Genomic DNA, 24,248 nt, shown 5'->3' on the forward strand with positions numbered 1-24,248 from the left:
GGTTATTATGCCTTAGGACATGGGTCTTCAACCTGCGACCCTCCAGCTGCTGTGGAACTACACATCCCAGCATGCCTTGCCTCAGTTTTAGCATGCCTTAATAGAAAAACAGTGCCAGGGCATGCTGGGATGTGTAGATACACAGCAGTTGGAGGGCCACTAGCTGAAGACCCATGCCTTAGGACAATCCTCCGTGCTCAGAGCCATCTCAGTATAGCAAATTGGAGGTGTCCCCCCCCCCCCCCCCCTCCTACCCACTCTATGGGATCCCAAACCTCAGAGACATGAAGTACTCCATTCTATGTAGTCAGAAACTCCTGTGTTGTCTATGTTTCCAAAATTCTGTGGCGGCAATTGGTGTCGGATCGTGTGACGCACAGGTGCATACATCGCGCATACACACAGGAGCCCAACCATCACGCATTTTCATGCACAGCCCTATTTAGATGCAAGCTAAAATATGTGCTGTTTCAGCAATATCGTGCTGCTACTATCAGCATTCCAACGGCATCACTCTAACATGGCGTATATCTGCATTGCCTCTTACGTAAAGTGGAAGATGCACTGTGCTATAGGAGGAACCTCTGATGTGCTCTAAACGAGGGGAGAGAGTAGTTATCTTTACTTAAATGAAAGTGTAAATTTCACTTAAACGCAAACAACATACACAAGGCACTTTGGGGTCTATCCATGAAGCAGTGAAAAGTGTGGAGAAGTGAGCCTGTTGAGAAGTTGCCCATGGCAACCAATCAGCTGCTCTGTACAAGTGTATAGTATGCAAATTCTAAATGTTACTTCAATGCTGATTGGTTGCCATGGGCAACTTCTCCACTGGCTCACTTCTCCACCCTTTTCACTGCTTCATTAATAGAACCCTTCATATGCAAAGGCAACCTTACACTTGTGTTCAAATATCTGTCGCCCAAATTTGGGCAGTAAGTGTCTTTATTTTGTTTTACAGTTTAGTACCACAATAAATTAACTTATTATTAGGAGACATAATGTTTATGTAGAGAAGTGCAAGCCATACTAATGTATGGAACTCAAACAAAATCACAGTCACTATTTTGTAAATGTAAAGAGAAGGGCAGTCGTTTATAATTAACATTCTAATATGTGTTTCTGTCAGTAAGTCTTCTAAGAGTATACAAGAGCGCATAGGACATCGTTGTGGTAACTGTAGTGACGTTAAATACGGTGTGAAAGAAATCAACAGCATCAACAAAGCTCTAAACAGCTGCAGCAACTCCAGTCACAGAGCCACGACTCAGTCCTCTTCTTCCTCATCAAATGGAACGTCATTGCCTGGAGTACCATAGAACAATCTGTAAATGAATAAACACAAGAAATATGTACAAGTCCTAGGTAAGTATGGCACCAGCTTGCTAATGGAACTTAGGACATACTATATGGCAACTTTACTAAAATCAAGGTCATTTTCCATTGTTCTGATAAATGGTTTGTTCACACCTATTGCTTAGTGCAGGGGAATTTAACACGAGGTCCCGCAGCTACTGTGGAACTACACATCCCAGCATGCCCCTTATAGCAAAACTGTTGCAGGGCATGCTGGGATGTGCAGGTCCGGAGCAGCTGAAGGGCCGCATGTTGAATACTCCTGGCTTAGTAAGTGTAAGAAAGTATTTTATAATTTACCAGAATCCAGTACTTCAAATAGCGGCAATGGCTCTAAGGTGCCAGAGAAATGGTTATAATATGGTATTTCCCAGCCAGCAACATTATACACTTTCCCTCGTATCCCGCACAGGAAAATACCCCTTTCAGATAGCCAGCTTGTAACCCGGGATATTGCACATGAGCATGCAGTAACCCGAATTGCAGTGCAGTCTGAAAAGGGCCCAGGGTAAATATCCTGGGTGGTAGCGACCAAGGTTAAATATGGCTTCAACCTGGGTCGCTGTGCGGTGTGAATGGGTTGCCGAGTCGATATGATCATACGTGTCACGCCGACATCACCAACCTGGCAATATGCCGGACTGGTGACAGCGATGTGAAAGGGGCTCAGGTGGGTCACACCCGGAAAGCACCCATGTACGGCTCCTGGTGCGACCCGCAAACAATAGTCTGAAAGGGGTACTACCAATTTAATGACTAAAAGGCTGCTGGCATGGGTTAGAGATAGAATGGATATCTGGGACATGTAAGTAATTAGCCTTCAATCTTCTTTTGATAATCTCCAAATCACTTTGAATGGATCACATATCTGTGATGTCATTACTGTTAACTAGCAAGTTCCTCATTCAGATGTATGGCGAATCAGGGACCTTTGCTGCCTCAGACTGCCATTGTTATTCCAATGAGATGAGAGATAGAGGTTTTGACTCCTAAGTAGCCACATGTAACACATCACCAAAGAGATAGCAAAAGTACAAGGCTGAAAAGATTTAATTATTCGTAAAAGGCTTATAAATTATCAGATAGCAACAAGGTTCAGAAAACAACAAAAGTAAGTAAATGCTGCATTTTAGGCTGGGGACACACCTGTCCAACCCACCGGCCAAGCGACCGATAGGGCATGCAAACAGACTTACCAATTGGCCAGACATACAGAACTGCGTCAAAGTTTTAGGCAGTTGTGGAAAAATGCTGCAAAGTAAGAATGCTTTCAAAAATAAAAGGGTTAATATCAGGATTTTGGTACTTACCGATAAATCCCTTTCTCCGATTCCACAGGGGACACTAGAGCGCAGTTACAATGGGGAAATATTAGGCAGTAACTGGGAGCTGGCACTTTAAAACTCAAACACTGTGGCTAGCTCCTCCCCTACTATGTCCCCCCTCCAAGCCAGTCTACTTAAAACTGTGCCCGAGGAGAGCTGGAATAAACTAACGTTAAAGTAGAGGAGGTTAACGCCGCCATGTAAACCAGGATAACACGAAACCAACTTGGAACCTAACCTAACAAAAGGTTAACCTGAAACAAACAAGCAGTCACATAGTGATCTGCAAACCGTTAAGCGAACAAGGAGGAGACAGCGCTGGGTGGGCGTCCAGTGTCCCCTGTGGAATCGGAGAAAGGGATTTATCGGTAAGTACCAAAATCCTGATTTCACCTTCATCCACTAGGGGACACTGGAGCGCAGTTACAATGGGGACGTCCCAGAGCTCCCAAAACGGGCGGGAGAGCGCTGAGAGTCCTGTAAAACCGCTCGGCCAAACTGTGACGCAGAGGCCGCAAAAGAGTCAAACCTGTAAAATTTGACAAACGTATGTCGGCCCGACCAAGTAGACGCCCGACATAAAGAAGTAATGGAGACCCCATGGGCAGCCGCCCACGAAGGTCCCACAGAAAGCGTAGAGTGCGCTCAAATTGAATCCGGAGGTTCCCGAGAAGCTGCCAAATAAGCTTGTCTGATGGTCAGCCGAATCCATCGTGACAAAGTCTGCTTAGAAGCCGGCCAACCACGGCGGGTAGCATCGTATAAAACAAATAAGGAATCGGACTTCCGAATAGCCTTAGTCCTATCCACATAGATCTTGAGCGCTCTGACTACGTCTAATGATCTTGAATCCGGAGAGTCTACCAAGAGAGCCGGAACCACAAGTGGCTGATTGATGTGAAAATCGGACACCACCTTAGGTAGAAAAGACATGCGAGTACGGAGCTCGGCCCTATCAGCATGAAACACCAGGTAAGGAGGACGACAAGAAAGAGCCCCAAGTTCCGACACCCGTCTAGCCGAAGCGAGAGCCAGGAGAAGAACCACCTTCCAGATGAGATATTTCATCTCCACGGACTCCAGAGGCTCAAACAACGAGGATTGCAGAAAAGCGAGAACCAGAGTGAGGTCCCATGGTGCTGTTGGGGGGCGAAAGGGAGGCTGTATTCGTAAAACCCCCTGAAAGAAAGTCTGAACTTCTGGCAGCAAGGCTAACTTTTTCTGGAAAAAAACGAAAGAGCAGAGACCTGCACCTTTAGTGAACCCAGTCTTAAGCCTGCCGAAAAACCCGCCTGCAAAAAACTGAGAAGGCGGGCCAAGCGAAAAACTGAAGGAGAAAACGGTCGACGTTCACACCAAGCTACATAAGCCTTCCAAATACGGTAGTAGTGAGACGATGTGACTGACTTTCTAGCCCGAAGCATAGTAGGTATAACCGTACGAGGAATCCCCTTCTTTTTCAAGATGGCCTTCTCAACAGTCACGCCGTCAAACGTAGCCTGCGTAAGTCTGGATAAAGAAAAAGACCCTGTTGCAGAAGATCGTCCCGTAGTGGCAGGGGCCAAGGCTCGGCTACTGACAACAGGCGGAGGGTGGAGTACTAAGTTCTGCGCGGCCAATCTGGAGCCACCAGGAGGACCAGAGCGTTTTCTCTCTTGATGCGTTGTAGAACCCGAGGCAACAGCGGGAAGGGAGGAAAGAGGTAAACGTACCGGAAATTCCAAGGAGCCGTGAGGACATCCACGCCCGCAGCCGCCGGGTCTCTCGTTCGAGCATAATAAAGAGGCAGCTGATGGTTCAGGCGGGACGCCATGAGGTCGATCTGTGGTCTTCCCCACCGGCGGACAAGCTGACAAAACACCTGGGGATGCAGTGACCACTCTCCCGGGTGCATGTCCTGTCGGCTGAGGTAATCGGCTTCCCAATTTTCCACTCCTGGTATGAATGTCGCCGAGAAGGACAGCGCATACTCCTCCGCCCAGAGAAGTATGTTGGTGACCTCCCTCATCGCCGCACGGCTGCAAGTGCCGCCCTGACGGTTGATGTACGCTACCGTTGTGGCGTTGTCGGATTGAACCCTGACCGCTCGACCGCACAGCAGGTGATGTGCCTGAAGTAGGGCGTTGCATACCGCCCGTAGTTCGAGAATGTTTATCGGGAGAGCGGATTCGTGGATCGACCAGCGTCCCTGGAACCGATGTTCGAGGGTCACTGCCCCCCAGCCTCGCAGACTTGCGTCCGTGGTGAGAAGAGTCCAATCCCACACTCCGAACCTCCTTCCTTCCAACAGATGTGCCGACTGGAGCCACCAGAGAAGCGACGACCGTGCCTTTGGAGATAGCGACACCCGCTGATGAAGGAACAGATGATATCCTGACCACTGATGTAGAAGACACAGCTGAAACGGTCGAGAGTGAAAGCGACCGTACGGAAGAGCTTTGAACGCCGCTACCATCTTTCCCAGAAGGCGAATGCACAGATACACCGACACCCGACGGTGTCGAAGGACCAATCTTACCAGCGTCTGTAAAGACAGGATCTTGTCCTGAGGAAGGAAAACCTTCTGACGAACCGTGTCGAGAATCATTCCCAAAAACAGCAACCGTTGTGAGGGGCATAAGTGAGACTTCTGGAAGTTCAGGATCCACCCGTGCCGAACCAGAAGGTCCTGCGTTATCCGGATATTCTGAAGTAAAAGCTCCGCCGAGCGCGCCTTTATGAGCAGATAGTCCAGATAGGGAACAATCGTCACACCCTGCTCCCGAAGTAGGGCCATCATGACCGCCATGACTTTTGTGAACACTCTGGGAGCAGAAGAGAGACCGAATGGAAGGGCCTGGAACTGGAAATGAGCGTCCTGTATCGCGAACCGGAGAAAAGCCTGATGAGGAGGCCAAATGGGAACATGTAAGTATGCATCCTTGATGTTTAAGGACGCCAGAAACTCGTTTTTCTCCAAACCCACAACAGCAGACTGGAGGGACTCCATCTTGAACTTGAATACCCTCAAATACTGATTGAGATCCTTCAAGTTCAGGATTGGCCTGACCGAGCCGTCCGGCTTCGGTACAAGAAACAGGCTTGAGTAATATCCCTGTTTCCGATGCTGAGAGGGAACAGGGATCAGTACTCTTGCGGCTAGAAGCTTCTGGACCGCTGCCTGCAAGGCAACTCCTCTGTCGGAAACTGGTAAACCTGTGGTGAAAAACCGCTGGGGCGGGCGGGTCTGAAAATCGAGCTTGTAACCGCAAGTGATGAGATCCCTGACCCAAGCATCTGGGCAGGACTGTATCCAGACTTCCTTGAAGTCCCACAGACGAGCTCCCACCCTGTGGTCCCCCAGGTGGGAGGGGAGCTCGTCATGCGGTGGTAGTGGCGGCGGTTTTAACCTCTGACTGGGTTGAGGCTGTGGAACCTCTGCCTCTACCCCTATGGCCACGGGAGGCGGAAGCTCCCCCCCTGGCCTGGCCTCGAAACCTGGAAGGGGCCCGAAAGGAGGGACCCCTATAGGGCCCGCGAGAGGCTGGAGCAGCAGAAGGAAGATAAGTCGACTTACCTCCGGTGGCCTGAGAAATCCAGGCATCCAGACCCTTACCGAACAGGACCTCTCACGTAAAGGGCAACGCTTCTGCTGCCCGCTGGGACTCCGTATCCGCTTGCCACTGCCGCAGCCAGAGAGCTCTGCGAGCCGAAATTGCTAAAGCGAAAATCCTAGCACCGATGATGCAGATGTCCTTGGAAGTCTCACAAAGATAAAGGGCTGACTCACGGATGTGTTCCGCCAACTGTATCAGTTGATCCGCCGGCAAATCGTCCCGAATTCCAGAGGACAATTGCTCTGCCCAAGCCTCCATCGCCTTGTTGACCCAACAACCTACCTGCGCTGGGCGATGTAATACCCCCGCCGCCGAGTAAATAGTCTTCAAGGTGGATTCCAATTTCCTATCTGACGCCTCTTTAAGCGAAGTTGCTCCCGGAACCGGCAGAGCCGTCTTCTTGGACAGATGAGACACCGAAGGATCCACAATCGGGGAGGTCTCATAACGCGTCCTGCTATCTGTGGGAAAAGAATAGGAAGACAACATTTTTCTTGATACCTGAAACTTCGCGTCTGGATGTTTCCAGGCTGCCGTGATGAGTGCATCCAGCTCCTCCGAAACTGGAAAAGTCACCGGCAAGCATTGCTTGGTGACAAACCTTGAAGGGCGTAAGGTGTCCTGCTCCGTCTCCTCCACCTGTAATACTGAGCAAATAGCAGTAATAAGAGCCTCTATACCCTGAGCTACTGGTTCAGAGTCCTCGTACACCTGATCGTCATCAGTATCCTGTACATCTACCACTGCCTTATCCAATAGAGGCATATCATCGTCAGAATCCTGCAACACAGAGGCTAGCAATCTCTTTTTAGAAGCCTGTGTGGGAGGACTAAAGGACGGCGCCTGAGAAGGGATTACCGCCCTAGAGAGCCCTTCAACTGATTTTGCAAGGGAAATAGCCCATGCTGGTTCAGGCTCCGGCACCGGGACCGGCTGTCAGACCCGGGCCGCCTCTCTGTCTTCCCTAGAGGCCTTCAGTTCCCTAGCCAGCACGGACATAACCTCCGTGAGCTGTGATGTCCATGCAGGGGTGCTCTGGGGTACTGAGGAGGGCTGGGTAGATTCTGCCCCCCCCCCCCTCCTCACATAAATGAAGACTCTGCTTTTGAGTTGCCTTGGAACCTTTGCCTGCCATGGCAGCACCAAGCTGTCACACTCCCCCCCACACACACAGCAATAGGCAGAAGGGGAGGGAGGGGGAGAGCAGGGAGCAGCGCAGCCACAGCAGCACTAAGTGTCCTGCACTGTACTGTGCAGTGTAAGCAGCCCTAACAAAAAAATACAGGTGCCCCCAGTGCCCCCTTTTTGTCCCCACTGTAACCAGCTCACTGCGTGTCCCGTTGGTTCCCGCGCTGCAGCCTCGGGAAATGGCCGTCAGCGCGCGCTGAGTCCAGCGGAGTAGAGCGGGGCTAAGCTCCGCCCCCTCCGCAAAGGCGCCAAATTTAAACTTGCTTCGCGCCTCCAGCGCGATCCCCGTGCCGGCTCTGTGAGCCGCGCTTAGCGGGGATCAAGGCTGAAGGAGCGGGAGGAGAGCGAGCCGGGACCCGCGTACAGCGGGGGGAGTGAGCCGCAGCAGGGACCAGCCCTAAGAGGAGGGCGGGGGGGGGGGGGGGGGGGGGCGGGTAGTGCGTGTGGGAGCGGGTAGGAGCTGCGGCGCTGGGACCAGCCCTAGGTGCGGGAGGGGAGACCGGAGCAACAAAGTAAATAAATCAATCAAAGAAAATCATATAGTATAAATAAAAGTGTGCATCCAAACACTGCTTGTACTCACCCCCTGGTGGAGCGGCCCCGACATGCGCCGCACGCAGCGGTGTCCGGCCGCACATACTTACCGCTGCCGGAATCTTCTGCCGACAGAGCGGCACCGACACGCGTCGCATGCAGCGGTGTCCGGCCGGCTCCGGAGAGCTCAGTGTCTCCTTCAGCCGGGGCCCATCCCGAGCCGCACGCAGCTGCGATGGGACCCCGCCGGCAGCCTCCCGCGGTGCAGACTGGCAGTGGCAAAGCTGCCAGAGAAAGAAGAAGAGAAAAAAAAAAATTCTTCAGAGAAACCCAAAGAGTGACCAGCTCCCTCTGGGCACAAAACAAAGACTGGCTTGGAGAGGGGACATAGTAGGGGAGGAGCTAGCCACAGTGTTTGAGTTTTAAAGTGCCAGCTCCCAGTTACTGCCTACTATTTCCCCATTGTAACTGCGCTCCAGTGTCCCCTAGTGGATGAAGGAGAAAGTTTATTTTTATCGATTAACAAAATGCAAAATGAATGAACTGAAGAGGAATCTAAATCAAATCAATATTTGGCGTGACCACCCTTTGCCTTGAAAACACCATCAATTCTTCTAGGTATGGTAGTACGGATTGTGTAATGGTTAGCATTACTGCCTCACAGCACTGAGGTCATGGGTTCGATTCCCACCATGGCCCTAACTGTGCAGAGTTTGTATATTCTCTCCGTACTTGCGTGGGTTTTCCTCCGGTTGCTCCGGTTTCCTCCCACAATCCAAAAATATACTGATGGTTAATTGGCTCCCAAAATGAACCCTAGCGTGAATGTGTGTGTACATGTGGTAGGGAATATAGATTGTAAGCTCCACTGGAGCAGGGACTGATGTGAATGTCCAAATATTCTCTGTAAAGCGCTGCGAAATATGTGTGTGCTATATAAATAACTGGTAATAAATAAATAAATAGGTACACTTGCACAGTTTTTGAAAGAACTCGGCAGGGACGTTGTTCCAAACATCTTGGAGAACTAACAACAGGACTTCTGTGGATGTAAGCTTGCTTAAATCCTTCAGTATCTTCATGTAATCTCAGACAGACTTGACGATGTTGAGATCAGGGCTCTGTGGGGGCCATATAATCACTTCCAGGGCTCCTTGTTCTTTACCTCAAAGTCTTCAAAGATAGTTCTTAAAAACAGTGACTGTATGTTTGGGATCATTGTCCTGCTGCAGACTACATTTGGAGATGCTTCCCTGATGGTATTGCATGATGGATGTGTACCTGCCTGTATTTCTCAGCATTAAGGACACCATTAAACCTGACCAAATCCTCAACTCCAATGTTGAGGACCGAAGACTCAGTGGTCAGCCAAGGAAACTTAGTGCATCAGAGGAAAGACACATCATGCTTACTTCTCTCTGAATTCGGAATATGTCCAGAAGTACCATCAGCTCAGAACTGCCGGAAACCAGGGGGCCCAGGTGCACCCATCTTCTGTTCGGAGAAGTCTAGCCAAAAGTGGTCTTCATGGAATAATTGCAGCCAAAAAGCCATAGCTTTGACGTGGAAACAATGCCAAGCGGCTCAACTATGCAAAAGTGTGCTATGTACTGATGAGTCAAAATGTGAAATAACAGGATTTTAATACCTACCGGTAAATCCTTTTCTCCTAGTCCGTAGAGGATGCTGGGGTCCACTTATTGACCATGGGGGTATAGACGGTTCCACAGGAGCCATGGGCACTCTTAAGACTTTTCAATGGGTGTGAACTGGCTCCTCCCTCTATGCCCCTCCTCCAGACTTCAGTTATAGGAACTGTGCCCAGGGAGACGGACATTTCGAGGAAAGGATTTACTTTAATACAAGTGGTGAGATACATACCAGCTCACACCTCAACCATGCCGCACACATGGCAATCAACATAACACACGCCAACAGGCACAAATCAATTGCAGCAACAAGCTGAAACTAACATAACACAACTTGTGTATAACTAAACTGCAGGTAAAGTACGCACTGGGACGGGCGCCCAGCATCCTCTACGGACTAGGAGAAAAGGATTTACCGGTAGGTATTAAAATCCTGTTTTCTCATACGTCCTAGAGGATGCTGGGGGGTCCACTTATTGACCATGGGGTTTATGCCAAAGCTCCAGTACGGGCGGGAGTGTGCGGATGACCCTGCAGCACCGATTGACCAAACTTGAGGTCTTCATCGGCCAAGGTATCAAACTTGTAGAATTTTGCAAACGTGTTTGACCCCGACCAAGTAGCTGCTCGGCAAAGTTGTAATGCCGAGACCCCCTGGGCAGCCGCCCAGGATGAGCCTACCTTCCTAGTGGAATGGGCCTTCACCGACTTCGGCAACGGCAATCCAGCCGTAGTATGAGCTTGCTGAATCGTACTTCTGATCCAACGTGCAATAGTCTGCTTGGAAGCAGGACACCCAATCTTGTTGGGAGCATACAGGACAAACAAAGACTCTGTTTTCCGAAATCGAGCTGTTCTAGCGACATAAATCTTCAAAGCTCTAACCACATCTAGAGACTTTGACTCAGTGAACGTGTCAGTAACCACTGGCACCACAATAGGTTGGTTTATGTGGAAAGAAGAAACCACCTTTGGAAGAAAATGTTGGCGAGTTCGCAACTCTGCCCTATCTTCATGGAAAATCAGGTAAGGGCTCTTGTGAGACAAGGCCCCCAATTCAGACACCCGCCGTGCGGATGCCGATGCCAAAAGCATCACCACTTTCCAAGTGAGAAACTTCAACTCTATCTCTCGTAGAGGCCCAAACCAATCCGATTTAAGGAACACCTCATTAAGGTCCCATGGTGCCACTGGAGGCACAAAAGGAGGCTGGATGTGCAGAACGCCTTTCACGAAGGTCTGAACCTCTGGAAGAGAGGCCAATCGTTTTTGGAAGAACACCAACAAGGCCGAAATCTGGACCTTGATTGACCCCAATCGGAGTCCCGTCTCCACACCAGCCTGCAGAAAATGGAGAAAACGTCCCAAGTGAAACTCTTCCGTAGGAGCCTTCTTGGATTCACGCCAAGACACATACTTTCTCCAAATACGGTGGTAATGTTTCGACGTTACTCCTTTCCTGGCCTGAATAAGTGTGGGAATGACTTCTTTCGGATACCCTTACGGGCTAGGATCCGGCGCTCAACAGCCATTCCGTCAAACGTAGCCGTGGTAAGTCCTGATACACGCACGGCCCCTGCTGCAGCAGGTCCTCGCGAAGAGGAAGAGGCCGGGGATCTTCTATGAGCAACTCCTGAAGATCTGGGTACCAAGCCCTCCTTGGCCAGTCTGGGGCAATGAAGATTGCTCGAACCCTTGTTCTACTTAGGATCCTGAGAACTTTTGGGATCAGCGGAAGTGGAGGGAAGACATACACTAACTGGAATACCCACTGGGCCACTAACGCATCCACTGCTATTGCTTGAGGGTCTCTCGACCTGGAACAATATTTCTGAAGCTTCTTGTTGAGATGAGATGCCATCATGTCTACTTGAGGAACTCCCCAAAGACTTGTCACCTCTGCGAAGACTTCTTGGTGGAGGCCCCACTCTCCTGGATGGAGATCGTGTCTGCTGAGGAAGTCTGCTTCCCAGTTGTCCACTCCCGGAATGAAGATTGCTGACAGAGCTTTTGCGTGCCTTTCTGCCCAGAGGAGGATCTTTGTCACCTCTGCCATTGCTGCTCTGCTTTTCGTTCCGCCCTGCCTGTTTATGTACGCGACTGCTGTTACATTGTCCGACTGGATCTGCACGGGATGATCTTGAAGAAGATGTACCGCTTGTCGGAGGCCGTTGTAAATGGCTCTCAATTCCAGCACGTTTATGTGAAGGCAGGCTTCCTGACTTGACCATTTTCCTTGGAAGCTTTCCCCTTGAGTGACAGCTCCCCAGCCTCGGAGACTTGCATCCGTGGTAACCAGGACCCAGTCCTGAATCCCGAACCTGCGTCCATCTAGTAGGTGCGGACTGTGTAGCCACCACAGGAGTGAAATCCTGGCTTTTGACGACAGGACTATTTTCCGGTGCATGTGAAGGTGGGATCCCGACCACTTGTCCAACAGGTCCCACTGGAATACTCTGGCATGGAACCTGCAAAACTGTATGGCCTCGTAGGCCGCCCCCATCTTCCCCAACAACCGAATGCACTGATGGCTCAACACACTGGATGGTTTCAATAATTGTTTTACCATTTTCTGGATTTCCAGAGCCTTTTCCACCGGAAGAAATACTCTCTGAACTTCCGTGTCCAGAAGCATGCCGAGAAAAGACAATCTTGTTGTCGGTTCCAATTGTGACTTTGGATAATTTATGATCCAACCGTGTTGTTGAGGTATCGACAGGGAGAGCGTGATGTTTTGTAACAGCTGCTCCATGGATTTCGCCTTTATCAGGAGATCGTCCAGATAAGGAATTATATTGACTCCTCTTTGTCGAAGGAGGACCATCATCTCCGCCATCACCTTGGTGAATACCCACGGCGCCGTGGAGAGACCGAAAGGTAACGTCTGGAACTGGTAATGGCAATCCTGAACCGCAAATCTCAGATAGGCCTGGTGAGGAGGATAAATGGGAACATGCAGGTAAGCATCCTTGATGTCTACCGACACCATGTAATCCCCCTCCTCCAGACTGGAAATCACTGCCCGGAGTGATTCCATCTTGAACTTGAACCGTTTCAAGTAGAGATTAAAAAATTTTAGGTTCAGGATTGGTCTGACCAAGCCGTCCGGCTTCGGAACTACAAAGAGGCTTGAATAAAACCCCTCCCCTTGTTGCGGCAAAGGCACCAGGACTACGACCTGGTCCTGACATAATTTTTGGATTGCCTCTGTTACTGCTTCTCTTTCTGGAAGAGAAGCTGGCAAGGTTGATTTGAAAAATCGGCATGGGGGAACGTCTTGAAACTCCAGCTTGTATCCCTGGGATACTATTTGCAATACCCAGGGATCCAGGCCAGACATAATCCAACCTTGGCTGAACAGTTTGAGACGTGCCCCCACCCGAGTGGCCTCCCGCAAGGGAGTTCCAGCGTCATGCTGAAGATTTGGCAGAAGTAGGGGTAGACTTCTGCTCCTGGGAACCGGGAGCCGCTGTGGGCTTCTTTCCCTTTCCTCTTCCCCTTCCTGCAAAGAAGGGGGAACCTCTCGCTCTTTTGTATTTATTGGGCCGAAAGTACTGCATGTGTGTGTGATAGGTCATTTTTTGCCGGTGCAGGTGCAGAGGGCAAAAACGTTGACTTGCCTGCGGTAGCCGCCGAGACTAACGCATCCAGACCATCGCCAAATAAGGTCTCACCTTTATATGGGAGAGCCTCCATGTTTCTTTTGGAATCCGCATCCGCGTTCCACTGGCGAATCCACAATGCCCGCCTAGCTGATACCGCCATGGTAGCGGCGTGTGAACTCAAGAGTCCAATATCTTTCATCGCTTCTAGCATGTAGGCAGCAGCGTCTTTGATATGCCCTAACTTAAGGAGTATCTCATCTTTATCAACCGTGTCAATTTCTGATGACACGCTGTCTGACCCACGCGCAGGCAATAGTGGGTCTGAGCAGTGTACCATTGGCAACATAAATGGATTTCAATGTAGTTTCCATCTTACGGTCAGCCGGCTCTTTTAGTGAAGCCGTACCAGGTGCAGGGAGAATTACCTTCTTTGTTAACCTGGATAGTGTACTGTCTAACACAGGGGGCGATTCCCATTTTTTCCTGTCCTCTGCTGGGAAAGGGTAAGCTACCTGAATCCGCTTAGGAATATGACATTTTTTCTCAGGATTCACCCACATCCCTGCAAAGAGAGCATTTAGCACGTGGGAAGGAGGGAACGTGACTTTGGATTTCTTTTCCTTACATAAATAAGCATTCTCCTGAGGTACAGGTGAGGCTTCTGTAACTTCCAACACGTCCCTTATAGCCACAATCATATATTGTATATTTTTTGCCAATTTATGATCTATTTCTCTAGTCACTATCGTCGACACAAGAATCAGAGTCTGTGTCGGTATCAGTATTCACAAATGGTCTCTTATGTGACCCAGAGGGGCCGCCTGCAGAAGGAAGAACGGAGTCCTGAAAAATCACATCTTCCACAGATTTTCTCCAGCATTCAGCCTGAGATTCAGAATTATCTAACCTCCTGTTAATAAGATGCATACTGTCACGTATTTCTTTCACCCATGCAGGCTCTTGGTGTGCCGGCAGCGCCACCACATTACAACTCTGTGTCCCTAAAATGCCTTCCTCCAGGGAGGAACTCCCTGCCTCAGACATGCCTTACATGTGTACAGCACACACTCACAGACACACTGGGACTTATAAGGGGACAGACCCACAGCAAAATCTGTCAGAGAGAGACAGTATAGGAGCAGCCAGTTCACAACCCCAGCGCCAGTATGTAATGTCTGTGAACACAGAATGCCCAGACAACAGCGCTTTTACACAGTAATTCACACTAGTAATGCACCACCAAACGCTTTGTGCCCCCCTTATTTGCACCCAGTACTTGTTGCCAGAAGTGGAGGAAAGGACCAGCGTTGTCTCTGCAGCTGAGGAGAGAGAGGAAATGGCGCTGAGTAGTGTGCTGGCTGCCTGAGGAAGAAGCTCCGCCCCCGCAAATGGCACGTTTTTTACTCAGCAAGGTCTGTTAATATTTATACTGGCGGGGTTAGGGCTGTGCCAGCGGCATCTTATGCCCCCTTTGCGCCAGTTTAAGGTAATATTTTGCTGCCCAGGGCACCCCCTCCTGCGCCCTGCAGTGCTCTGTGTGTGTGGGCAGAAATGGCGCGCTGCGCTCCCGACAGCCGCGCCGTACCTCAGCCGTCACTTTAGTTGCTAGAAGATCTATCTTCTCATACTCACCTGTCATCAGACTTCTGGCTCTGCGAGGGGGGTGACGGCGTGCTGTGGGAGTGAGCATCTAGGCACAGCTAGCGTTCAGTTCCCTTCAGGAGCTAATGGTGTCCTGTCAGCCAGAAGCAGAGCCATGAAACTCTTCAGGAAGTTGGCTCTGCTTCTGCCCCCTCAGTCCCACGATGCAGGGAGACTGTTGCCAGCAGTTCTCCCTGAAAAAAAAAAACCTAACATAAGTCTTTTTCAGAGAAACTCGGTAGAGCTTCTCAGAGTGCATCCAGTCTCCTGGGCACATTTCTAAAACTGAAGTCTGGAGGTGGGGCATAGAGGGAGGAGCCAGTTCACACCCATTGAAAAGCCTTAAGAGTGCCCATGGCTCCTGCGGAACCGTCTATACCCCCATGGTCAATAAGTGGACCCCAGCATCCTCTAGGACGTATGAGAAATTTGGCTGTAACAGAAGGCAGTTTGTTTGGACTGGAGAGAGGTAAAATAATGAGTGTCTGCAGGCAACAGTGAAGCATTATGGAGTTTCCTTGCAAGTCTGGGGCTGCATTTCAGCAAATGGAGTTGGGGATTTGGTCAGGATTAATGGGGTCCTCAATTCTGAGAAATAAAGGCAGGTACTTATATATCATGCAACACCATCAGGGAGGTGTCTGATTGGCTCTAAGTTTATTCTGCAGCAGGACAACGACCCCAAACATACAGCCAATGTCAATAAGAACTATCTTCAGTGTAAAGAAGAACAAAGAGTCCTGGAAGTAATGATATGGCACCAATAGAGCCCTGATCTCAACATCATCGAGTCTTTCTGGGATAACATAAAGAGTCAGAAGGATTTGAACAAGCCTACATCCACAGATCTACAAGATGTTTGAAACAACCTACCTGCTTGAGTTCCTTCAAAAACTGTGTGCAAGTGTACCTAGAAGAATTGATGCTGTCTTGAAAGCAGAGTGGTCTCACCAAATATTGATCTGATTTAGATTTCTCTTCCATTTATTCACTTTGCATTTTGTAAATTGATAAAAAAATAAGAATTTACTCACCGGTAATTCTATTTCTCGTAGCCCATAGTGGATGCTGGTTACTCCGTAAGGACCATGGGGGTATAGACGGGCTCCGCAGGAGACTGGGCACTCTTAAAAGAAAGATTAGGTACTATATCTGGTGTGCACTGGCTCCTCCCTCTATGCCCCTCCTCCAGACCTCAGTTAGGGAAACTGTGCCCGGAAGAGCTGACATTACTAGGAAAGGATTTGGAATCCAGGGTAAGACTCATACCAGCCACACCAATCACACTGTACAACTCGTGATAACTATACCCAGTTAACAGTATGAACAATAACTGAGCCTCTCTCAACAGATGGCTCATACAATAACCCTTTAGTTAAGCAATAACTATATACATGTATTGCAGAGAGTCCGCACTTGGGACGGGCTCCCAGCATCCACTACGGACTACGAGAAATAGAATTACCGGTGAGTAAATTCTTATTTTCTCTGACGTCCTAGTGGATGCTGGGTACTCCGTAAGGACCATGGGGATTATACCAAAGCTCCCAAACGGGCGGGAGAGTGCGGATGACTCTGCAGCACCGAATGAGCAAACTCAAGGTCCTCCTCAGCCAGGGTATCAAACTTGTAGAATTTTGCAAAAGTGTTTGAACCCAACCAAGTAGCAGCTCGGCAAAGTTGTAAAGCCGAGACCCCTCGGGCAGCCGCCCAAGAAGAGCCCACCTTCCTCGTGGAATGGGCTTTTACTGATTTAGGATGCGGCGGTCCAGCCGCAGAATGTGCAAGCTGAATGGTGCTACAGATCCAGCGAGCAATAGTCTGCTTTGAAGCAGGAGCACCCAGCTTGTTGGGTGCATGCAGGATAAAAAGCGAGTCAGTTTTTCTGACTCTAGCCGTCCTTGAAACATAAAGTTTCAGGGCCCGGACTACGTCCAGCAACTTGGAATCCTCCAAGTCCCTAGTAGCCGCAGGCACCACAATAGGTTGGTTCAAATGAAACGATGATACCACCTTAGGGAGAAATTGGGGACGAGTCCTCCATTCTGCCCTTTCCATATGGAAGATCAGATATGGGCTTTTACATGACAAAGCCGCCAATTCTGACACACGCCTAGTCCAAGCTAAGGCCAAAAGCATGACCACTTTCCACGTGAGATATTTTAGCTCCACGGTCTTAAGTGGCTCAAACCAGTGGGATTTTAGGAATCCAACACACGTTAAGATCCCAAGGTGCCACTGGAGGCACAAAAGGGGCTGAATATGCAGCACCCCTGTAACAACGTCCGAACTTCAGGCAGTGAAGCCAGTTCTTTTTGAGAGAAAAAGGGATAGGGCCGAAATCTTGGCCTTTATGGATCCTAATTTTAGGCCCATAGTCACTCCTGACTGTAGGAAGTGCAGGAATCGACCCCCCTGGAATTCCTCTGTAGGGCCTTCCCGGCCACACACCAAGCAACCTATTTTCGCCATATACAGTGAAAAAGTCTTGCTGTCACGTCTTTCCTAGCCTTTATCAGCGTAGGAATAACTGCACCCGGAATGCCCTTTTCCGCTAGGATCCGGCGTTCGACCGCCATGCGGTCCAACGCAGCCGCGGTAAGTCTTGGATCAGACAGGGTCCCTGTTGCAACATGTCCTGACTGAGAGGCAGAGGCCATGGGTCCTCTGAGAGCATTTCTTGCAGTTCCGGGTACCGAGTCCTTCTTGGCCAATCCGGAGCAAAGAATATTGTTCAAACTCCTCCGTTTATTACAATTCTCAGCCCTTGGGTCTGAGAGGAAGAGGAGGGAATATATAGACCGACTGGAACACCCACAGTGTTACTAGTGCGACCACAGCTATCGCCTGAGAGTCCCTTGACCCAGCGTAAAACCTTTTTTATCTTTTTATTGAGGTGGGACGCCATGTAGTCCACCTGAGGCAGTTTCCATCAATTTGCAAAACTGCGTGAAGACATCCTGATGAAGTCACCACTTTCCCGGGTGGAGGTCGTGTCCACTCCCGGAATGAACACTGCTGACAGTGCGCTTACTTGATTCTCCGCCCAGCGAAGAATTCTGGTGGCTTCTACCCTCGCCACCCTGCTCCTTGTGCCGCCCTGGCGGTTTACATGAGCCCCTGCGGTCTGACTGGATCAGAACCGGTTGGTCGCGAAGCAGGAACTCCGCTTGACTTAGGGCGTTGTATATGGCCCTTAGTTCCAGGATATTGATGTGAAGGCAAGTCTGTTGGCTTGACCACAAACCTTGGAATTTTCTTCCCTGTGTAACTGCCTCCCACCCTCGGAGGCTTGCATCAGTGGTCACCAGGACCCAGTCCTGAATGCCGAATCTGCAGCCCTCGAGAAGGTGAGCACTCCGCAGCCACCACAGGAGAGACACCCTGGCCCTGGGGGATAGGGTGATTAACCGATGCATCTGAAGATGTGAACCGGACCACTTGTCCAGTAAGTTCCATTGTCCTTGCATGGAACCAGCCGAAGGGGATGGCCTCGTATGATGCCATCATCCTTCCCAGGACTCGAGTGCAGTGATGCACTGACACCTGTTTTGGTTTTCAATGGATTCCTGACCAGTGTCATGAGCTCCTGAGCTCTCTCTATCGGGAGATAAACCCTCTTCTGGTCTGTGTCTAGGATCATGCCTAGGCGAGGCAGATGAGCTGTAGGAACCAACTGCGACTTTGTAATATATAGAATCCAGTCGTGTTGCCGTTTCACTTCCAGAGAAGGTGATACGCTGTCCAGCAACTGCTCTCTTGATCTCGCTTTTATGAGGAGATCATCCAAGTATGTGATAATAGTGACACCTTGCTTCCGCAGGAGCACCATCATATCTGCCATTACCTTGGTGAAATTGGTAATGACAATCCCGTACCGCAATTCTGAGGCACGCCTGATGAGGTGGATAAATGGGGACACGAAGGTATGCATCCCTTATGTCCCGATTCATTTCAGGCATGCAATGACCGCCCTTAGCGATTCCATCTTGAACCTGAATCTTTTCAGGTATATGTTCAGGGATTTTAATTCAATATGGGTCTAACCGAACCGTCTGGTTTCGGGATTATAACATGGTCGAATAATAACACCCTCTTGTTGAAGGAGGGGACCCTTGACCACCACCTGTTGAAGATACAATTTACGAATTGCAGTTAACACTGGCTCCCTCTCTTGGGGGGAAGCCCGCCGGGTCCTCGGTGAGGGGGCATCTTCTCACAGTCCAGCCTGTATCCCTGCGATACAATTTCTATTGCCCAGGGATCTAACAGGGAGTGAACCCACTTGTGGCTGAACTTACGAAGGCGTGTCCCCACCGGGCCTAGCTCCGCCTGTGGAGCCCCAGCGACATGCGGTGGATTTTTGTAGAGGCCGGGGAGGACTTCTGTTCCTGGGGACTAGCTGTGTTGTACAGCTTCTTTCCTCTGCCCCCGACTCTGACAAGAAAGGACGCACCTCAGACTTTCTTGTTTCTTTATTCGAAAAGCTGCATTTAATAATGCTTTCCTAGGCTGTGCAGGAATATAAGGCAAAATATCAGAATTACCAGCTATAACTGTGGAGACCAGGCCCGAGAACCTTTCTCCACACAATCCTCAGCCTTCCATATGCCTCTTAAGTCGGGATCATCTGTCCAATGTATATTCTACAGGACACGTCAAGCAGAAATCGACATAGCTTTTGTCTCTAGGACCCAGTATACTCATGTCCCTTTGGGCATGCTTTATAATTATATATCTATCACTTAAGACAGCATATTAAAATATTTATATGCATACTAGGGTCTCAATCTCTGCTGATAAGGTACCTGTCCACGCTGCCACAGCGCTATAAACCCATGCCGACACAATCGCCGGTCTGGGTAGTATACTAGAATGTGCACGCTATCTGCAGGATAGCTAGTGCAAACAGGACACCCAAGGGGAAGATTCTCAACACATCCTGGCCCTAGTGGGGAAAGGATACAGCCTGAGAATTCTCTTGTGGGAAGCTGCAGTCTCTTGTCTGGAGATTCCCGCTCTTTTTCCTCATGAGAGGAGGGAAATTTACCTCAGCATTCTTCCCCTTAACATGTGTACTCTCGTGTCAGGGACAGATGAGTCATCAGTGATATGCAAATCATCTTTTATTCCAATAATCATATATTGAATATCTTTTAGCCCTCTTGGCTGTAACTTTGCATTATCGTAGTCGACAGTGGAGTTAAACTCCGTGTCGATACTTTGTTATTTTGGATAGTGAACATAGAGAGACTCTGAAGGACTCTGTGACATAGGGACAGACCAGGGTAGATTTCCTTTCTGTTCCCTAACCCTTTGTGCAATAATTTTACCTCAGCACTTACACATATCCAAACAGGTGTCGGCGTTGTTGACGGAGACACCCTCCCACACACTTATCCGCTCTATCACCTCCTTAGAGGAGCCTTTTACCTCAGACATGTCGACACACGCGTACCGACACACCACACACACAGGGGATGCTCTATTTGAAGACAGTTCCCCCACCAGGTCATTTGGAGAGACAGAGAGAGAGTATGCCAGCACACACCACAGCGCTATATAAATACAGGGATGTACACTATACTGAGTGATTTTTCCCCTATAGCAGCTTATATACACAGTTTTGCGCCTAAATTTATGTGCCCCCCCTCTCTTTTTTACCCTTTGTATACCAGGATACTGCAGGGGAGAGCCTGGGGAGCTTCCTTCCAGCTGAGCTGTGAAGAGAAAATGGCGCCGGTGTGCTGAGGAAGAAGGCCCGGCCCCCTCAGCGGCGGGCTTCTGTCCTTCTATGTACTTTAATGGCGGGGGTTAATGCACATATACAGTTTATCAGACTGTATTATGTGCTTTTCGCCAAGTAAGGTAATCTAATTGCTGCCCAGGGCGCCCCCCACCCATCAGTGACCGGAGTGTGTGGTGTGCTAAGGGAGCAATGGCGCACAGCTGCAGTGCTGTGCGCTACCTTAATGAAGACCGGAGTCTTCAGCCGCCGATTTTCAACTTCTCTTCGTTCTTCTGGCTCTGCAAGGGGGACGGCGGCGCGGCTCCGGGACCGGACGACCGAGGACTGGGCCTGTGTTCGATCCCTCTGGAGCTAATGGTGTCCAGTAGCCTTAGAAGCCCAAGCTAGCTGCAAGCAGGTAGGTTCGCTTCTCTCCCCTCAGTCCCACGTAGCAGTGAGTCTGTTGCCAGCAGATCTCACTGAAAATAAAAAACCTAACAAATACTTTCTTTTCTAGGAAGCTCAGGAGAGCCCCTAGGGTGCATCCAGCTCTGGCCAGGCACAGATACTAACTGAGGTCTGGAGGAGGGGCATAGAGGGAGGAGCCAGTGCACACCAGATATAGTACCTAATCTTTCTTTCTCTGACGTCCTAGTGGATGCTGGGAACTCCGTAAGGACCATGGGGAATAGCGGCTCCGCAGGAGACAGGGCACATCTAAAGAAAGCTTTAGGATCACCTGGTGTGCACTGGCTCCTCCCCCTATGACCCTCCTCCAAGCCTCAGTTAGATTTTCTGTGCCCGACGAGAAGGGTGCACACTAGGGGCTCTCCTGAGCTCTTTGTGAAAGTTTTAGTTTAGGTTTATTATTTTCAGTGAGACCTGCTGGCAACAGGCTCACTGCATCGAGGGACTAAGGGGAGAAGAAGCGAACTCACCTGCGTGCAGAGTGGATTGGGCTTCTTAGGCTACTGGACATTAGCTCCAGAGGGACGATCACAGGTTCAGCCTGGATGGGTCACCGGAGCCGCGCCGCCGGCCCCCTTACAGAGCCAGAAGAGCGAAGAGGTCCGGAAAAATCGGCGGCAGAAGACTTTCCTGTCTTCAGATAAAGGTAGGCGCACAGCACCGCAGCTGTGCGCCATTGCTCTCAGCACACTTCACACTCCGGTCACTGAGGGTGCAGGGCGCTGGGGGGGCAGCGCCCTGAGACGCAATAAATCGATAGAAAACCTTTTATGGCTAAAATAAATGCATCACATATAACTCCTGGGCTATATGGATGCATTTAACCCCTGCCAAAACATACAAGAAAACGGATGATAAGGACGCCGAGAAAGGGGCGGAGCCTATCTCCTCAGCACACTGGCGCCATTTTCCCTCACAGCTCAGTTGGAGGGAAGCTCCCTGGCTCTCCCCTGCAGTCACTACACTACAGAAAGGGGTTAAAAAAGAGAGGGGGGCACAAATTAGGCGCAGTATAAACAATACAGCAGCTATAAAGGGAAAAACACTTATATAAGGTTATCCCTGTATATATATATAGCGCTCTGGTGTGTGCTGGCAAACTCTCCCTCTGTCTCCCCAAAGGGCTAGTGGGGTCCTGTCCTCTATCAGAGCATTCCCTGTGTGTGTGCTGTGTGTCGGTACGTTTGTGTCGACATGTATGAGGAGAAAAATGATGAGGAGACGGAGTAGAGTGTCTGTAATAGTGTTGTCACCCCCTGGGGGGTCGACACCTGAGTGGATGTACTGTTGAAATTGCGTGACAGTGTCAGCTTTGTATAAAAGACAGTGGTTGACATGAGACAGCCGGCTACTCAGCTTGTGCATGTCCAGACGTCTCATACAGGGGCTCTAAAGCGCCCGTTACCTCAGATACAGACACCGACACGGATACTGACTCCTGTGTCGACGGTGAAGAGACAACCGTGATTTCCAATAGGGCCACACATTGCATGATTGAGGCAATGGAAAAAGTTTACACTCTTCTGATAATATAAATACCACCAAAAAAAAAGGGGTATTATGTTTGGTGAGGAAAAACTTCCTGTAGTTTTCCTGAATCTGAGAAATAAAATGAGGTGTGTGATGATGCGTGGGTTTCCCCCCGATAACAATTGATAATTTCTAAAAAGTTATTGGCAGTATACCTTTTCCCGCCAGAGGTTAGGGTGCGTTGGGAAACACCCCCTAGGGGGGATAAGGCGCTCACACGCTTGTAAGAACAAGGGCTCTACCCTCTCTGGAGATGGCCGCCCTTAGGGATCCTGCTGATAGAAAGCAGGAGGGTGTCCTAAAATGTATTTACACACATACTGGTGTTATACTGCGACCAGCAATCGCCTCAGCCTGGATGTGCAGTGCTGGGTTGGCGTGGTCGGATTCCCTGACTGGAAATTTGATATCCTAGATAAGGACAGTATATTATTGCCTATAGAGCAATTAAAAGATGCATTTCTATATATGCATGATGCACAGCGGAATATTTGCCGACTGGCATCAAGTATAAGTGCGTTGTCCAATTATACCAGTAAAGTGGTCAGGTGATGCGGATTCCAAACGGCATTTGGAAGTATTGCCTTAAAAAAAAAAAAGGGAATGTACCCCAGGTCGCCTCTCAAAATAAGACGCCGTATTATCAGGCGCAGTCCTGGTTGGCAAGCGGACAAAAGGGTTCCTCTTTTCTGCTCGTGACAGAGGGAGAGGAAAATGGCTGCAGAGATCAGCCAGTTCCCAGGAACAGAAACCCTTTTCCGCCTCTGCCAAGCTCTCAGTATGACGCTAGGGCTTTACAAGTTCAGGCACGGTGGGGGCCCGTTCTCAATGAATTTCAGTGCACAGTGGGCTCACTCGCAAGTAGACCCCTGGATCCTTCAGGTAATATTTCAGGGGTACAAATTGGAATTCGAGACGTATTCCCCTCGCCGTTTCCAAAAGTCTGTTTTACCGACGTCTCCCGCTGACAGGGAGGCAGTTTTGGAAGCCATTCACAAGCTGTATTCCCAGCAAGTGATAATTAAGGTACCCCTCCTGCAACAGGGAACGGGGTATTATTCCACACTATTGTGGTACCGAAGCCAGACGGCTCGGTGAGACCGATTTTAAAATCTAAAATCTTTGAACACTTACATACAGAGGTTCAAATTCAAAATTGAGTCACTCAGAGCAGTGATTGCAAACCTAGAAGAAGGGGACTACATGATGTCTCGGGACATCAAGGATGCTTACCTTCAGGTCAAAATTTACCCTTCTCACCAAGGGTATCTCAGGTTATGGTACAGAACTGTCACTATCAGTTCAGACGCTGCCGTAGGGATGGTCCACGGCACCCCGGGTCTTTACTGAAGTAATGACCGTAATGATGATATTCCTTCGAAGGAAGGGAATTTTAGTTATCCTTTACTTGGACGATTCCCTGATAAGGGTGAGATCCAGGGAACAGTTGGAGATCGGTGTAGCACTACCTCAGGTAGTGTTGCGGCAGCACGATTGGATTCTCAATATTCCAAAATCGCAGCTGGTTCCGACGACTTGTCTTCTGTTCCTAGGGATGATCCTGGACACAGTCCAGAAAGAAGGTGTTTCTCCCGGAGGAGAAAGCCAGGGAGTTATCCGAGCTAGTC

At 49.7% G+C, this 24,248-nt stretch overlaps 1 protein-coding gene across 5 annotated transcripts in view; it reads right to left on the reverse strand.

Moving 5' to 3' along the window:
• Positions 1-240: 240 nt before the first annotated feature.
• Positions 241-24,248, reverse strand: part of RNF14 (ring finger protein 14) — a 161,753-nt gene continuing 137,745 nt past the window's right edge. For all 5 annotated transcript variants that reach the window (XM_063928148.1, XM_063928151.1, XM_063928147.1 and 2 more), the window contains one exon: positions 241-1,325. In XM_063928148.1, coding sequence (XP_063784218.1) covers positions 1,268-1,325 — 58 coding nt within the window. In that variant the 3' untranslated portion in view covers positions 241-1,267. The remainder of the gene's footprint in view (positions 1,326-24,248) is intronic.

Source organism: Pseudophryne corroboree, chromosome 6 (assembly GCF_028390025.1).
Source record: "Pseudophryne corroboree isolate aPseCor3 chromosome 6, aPseCor3.hap2, whole genome shotgun sequence".
Lineage (NCBI taxonomy): Eukaryota > Metazoa > Chordata > Amphibia > Anura > Myobatrachidae > Pseudophryne > Pseudophryne corroboree.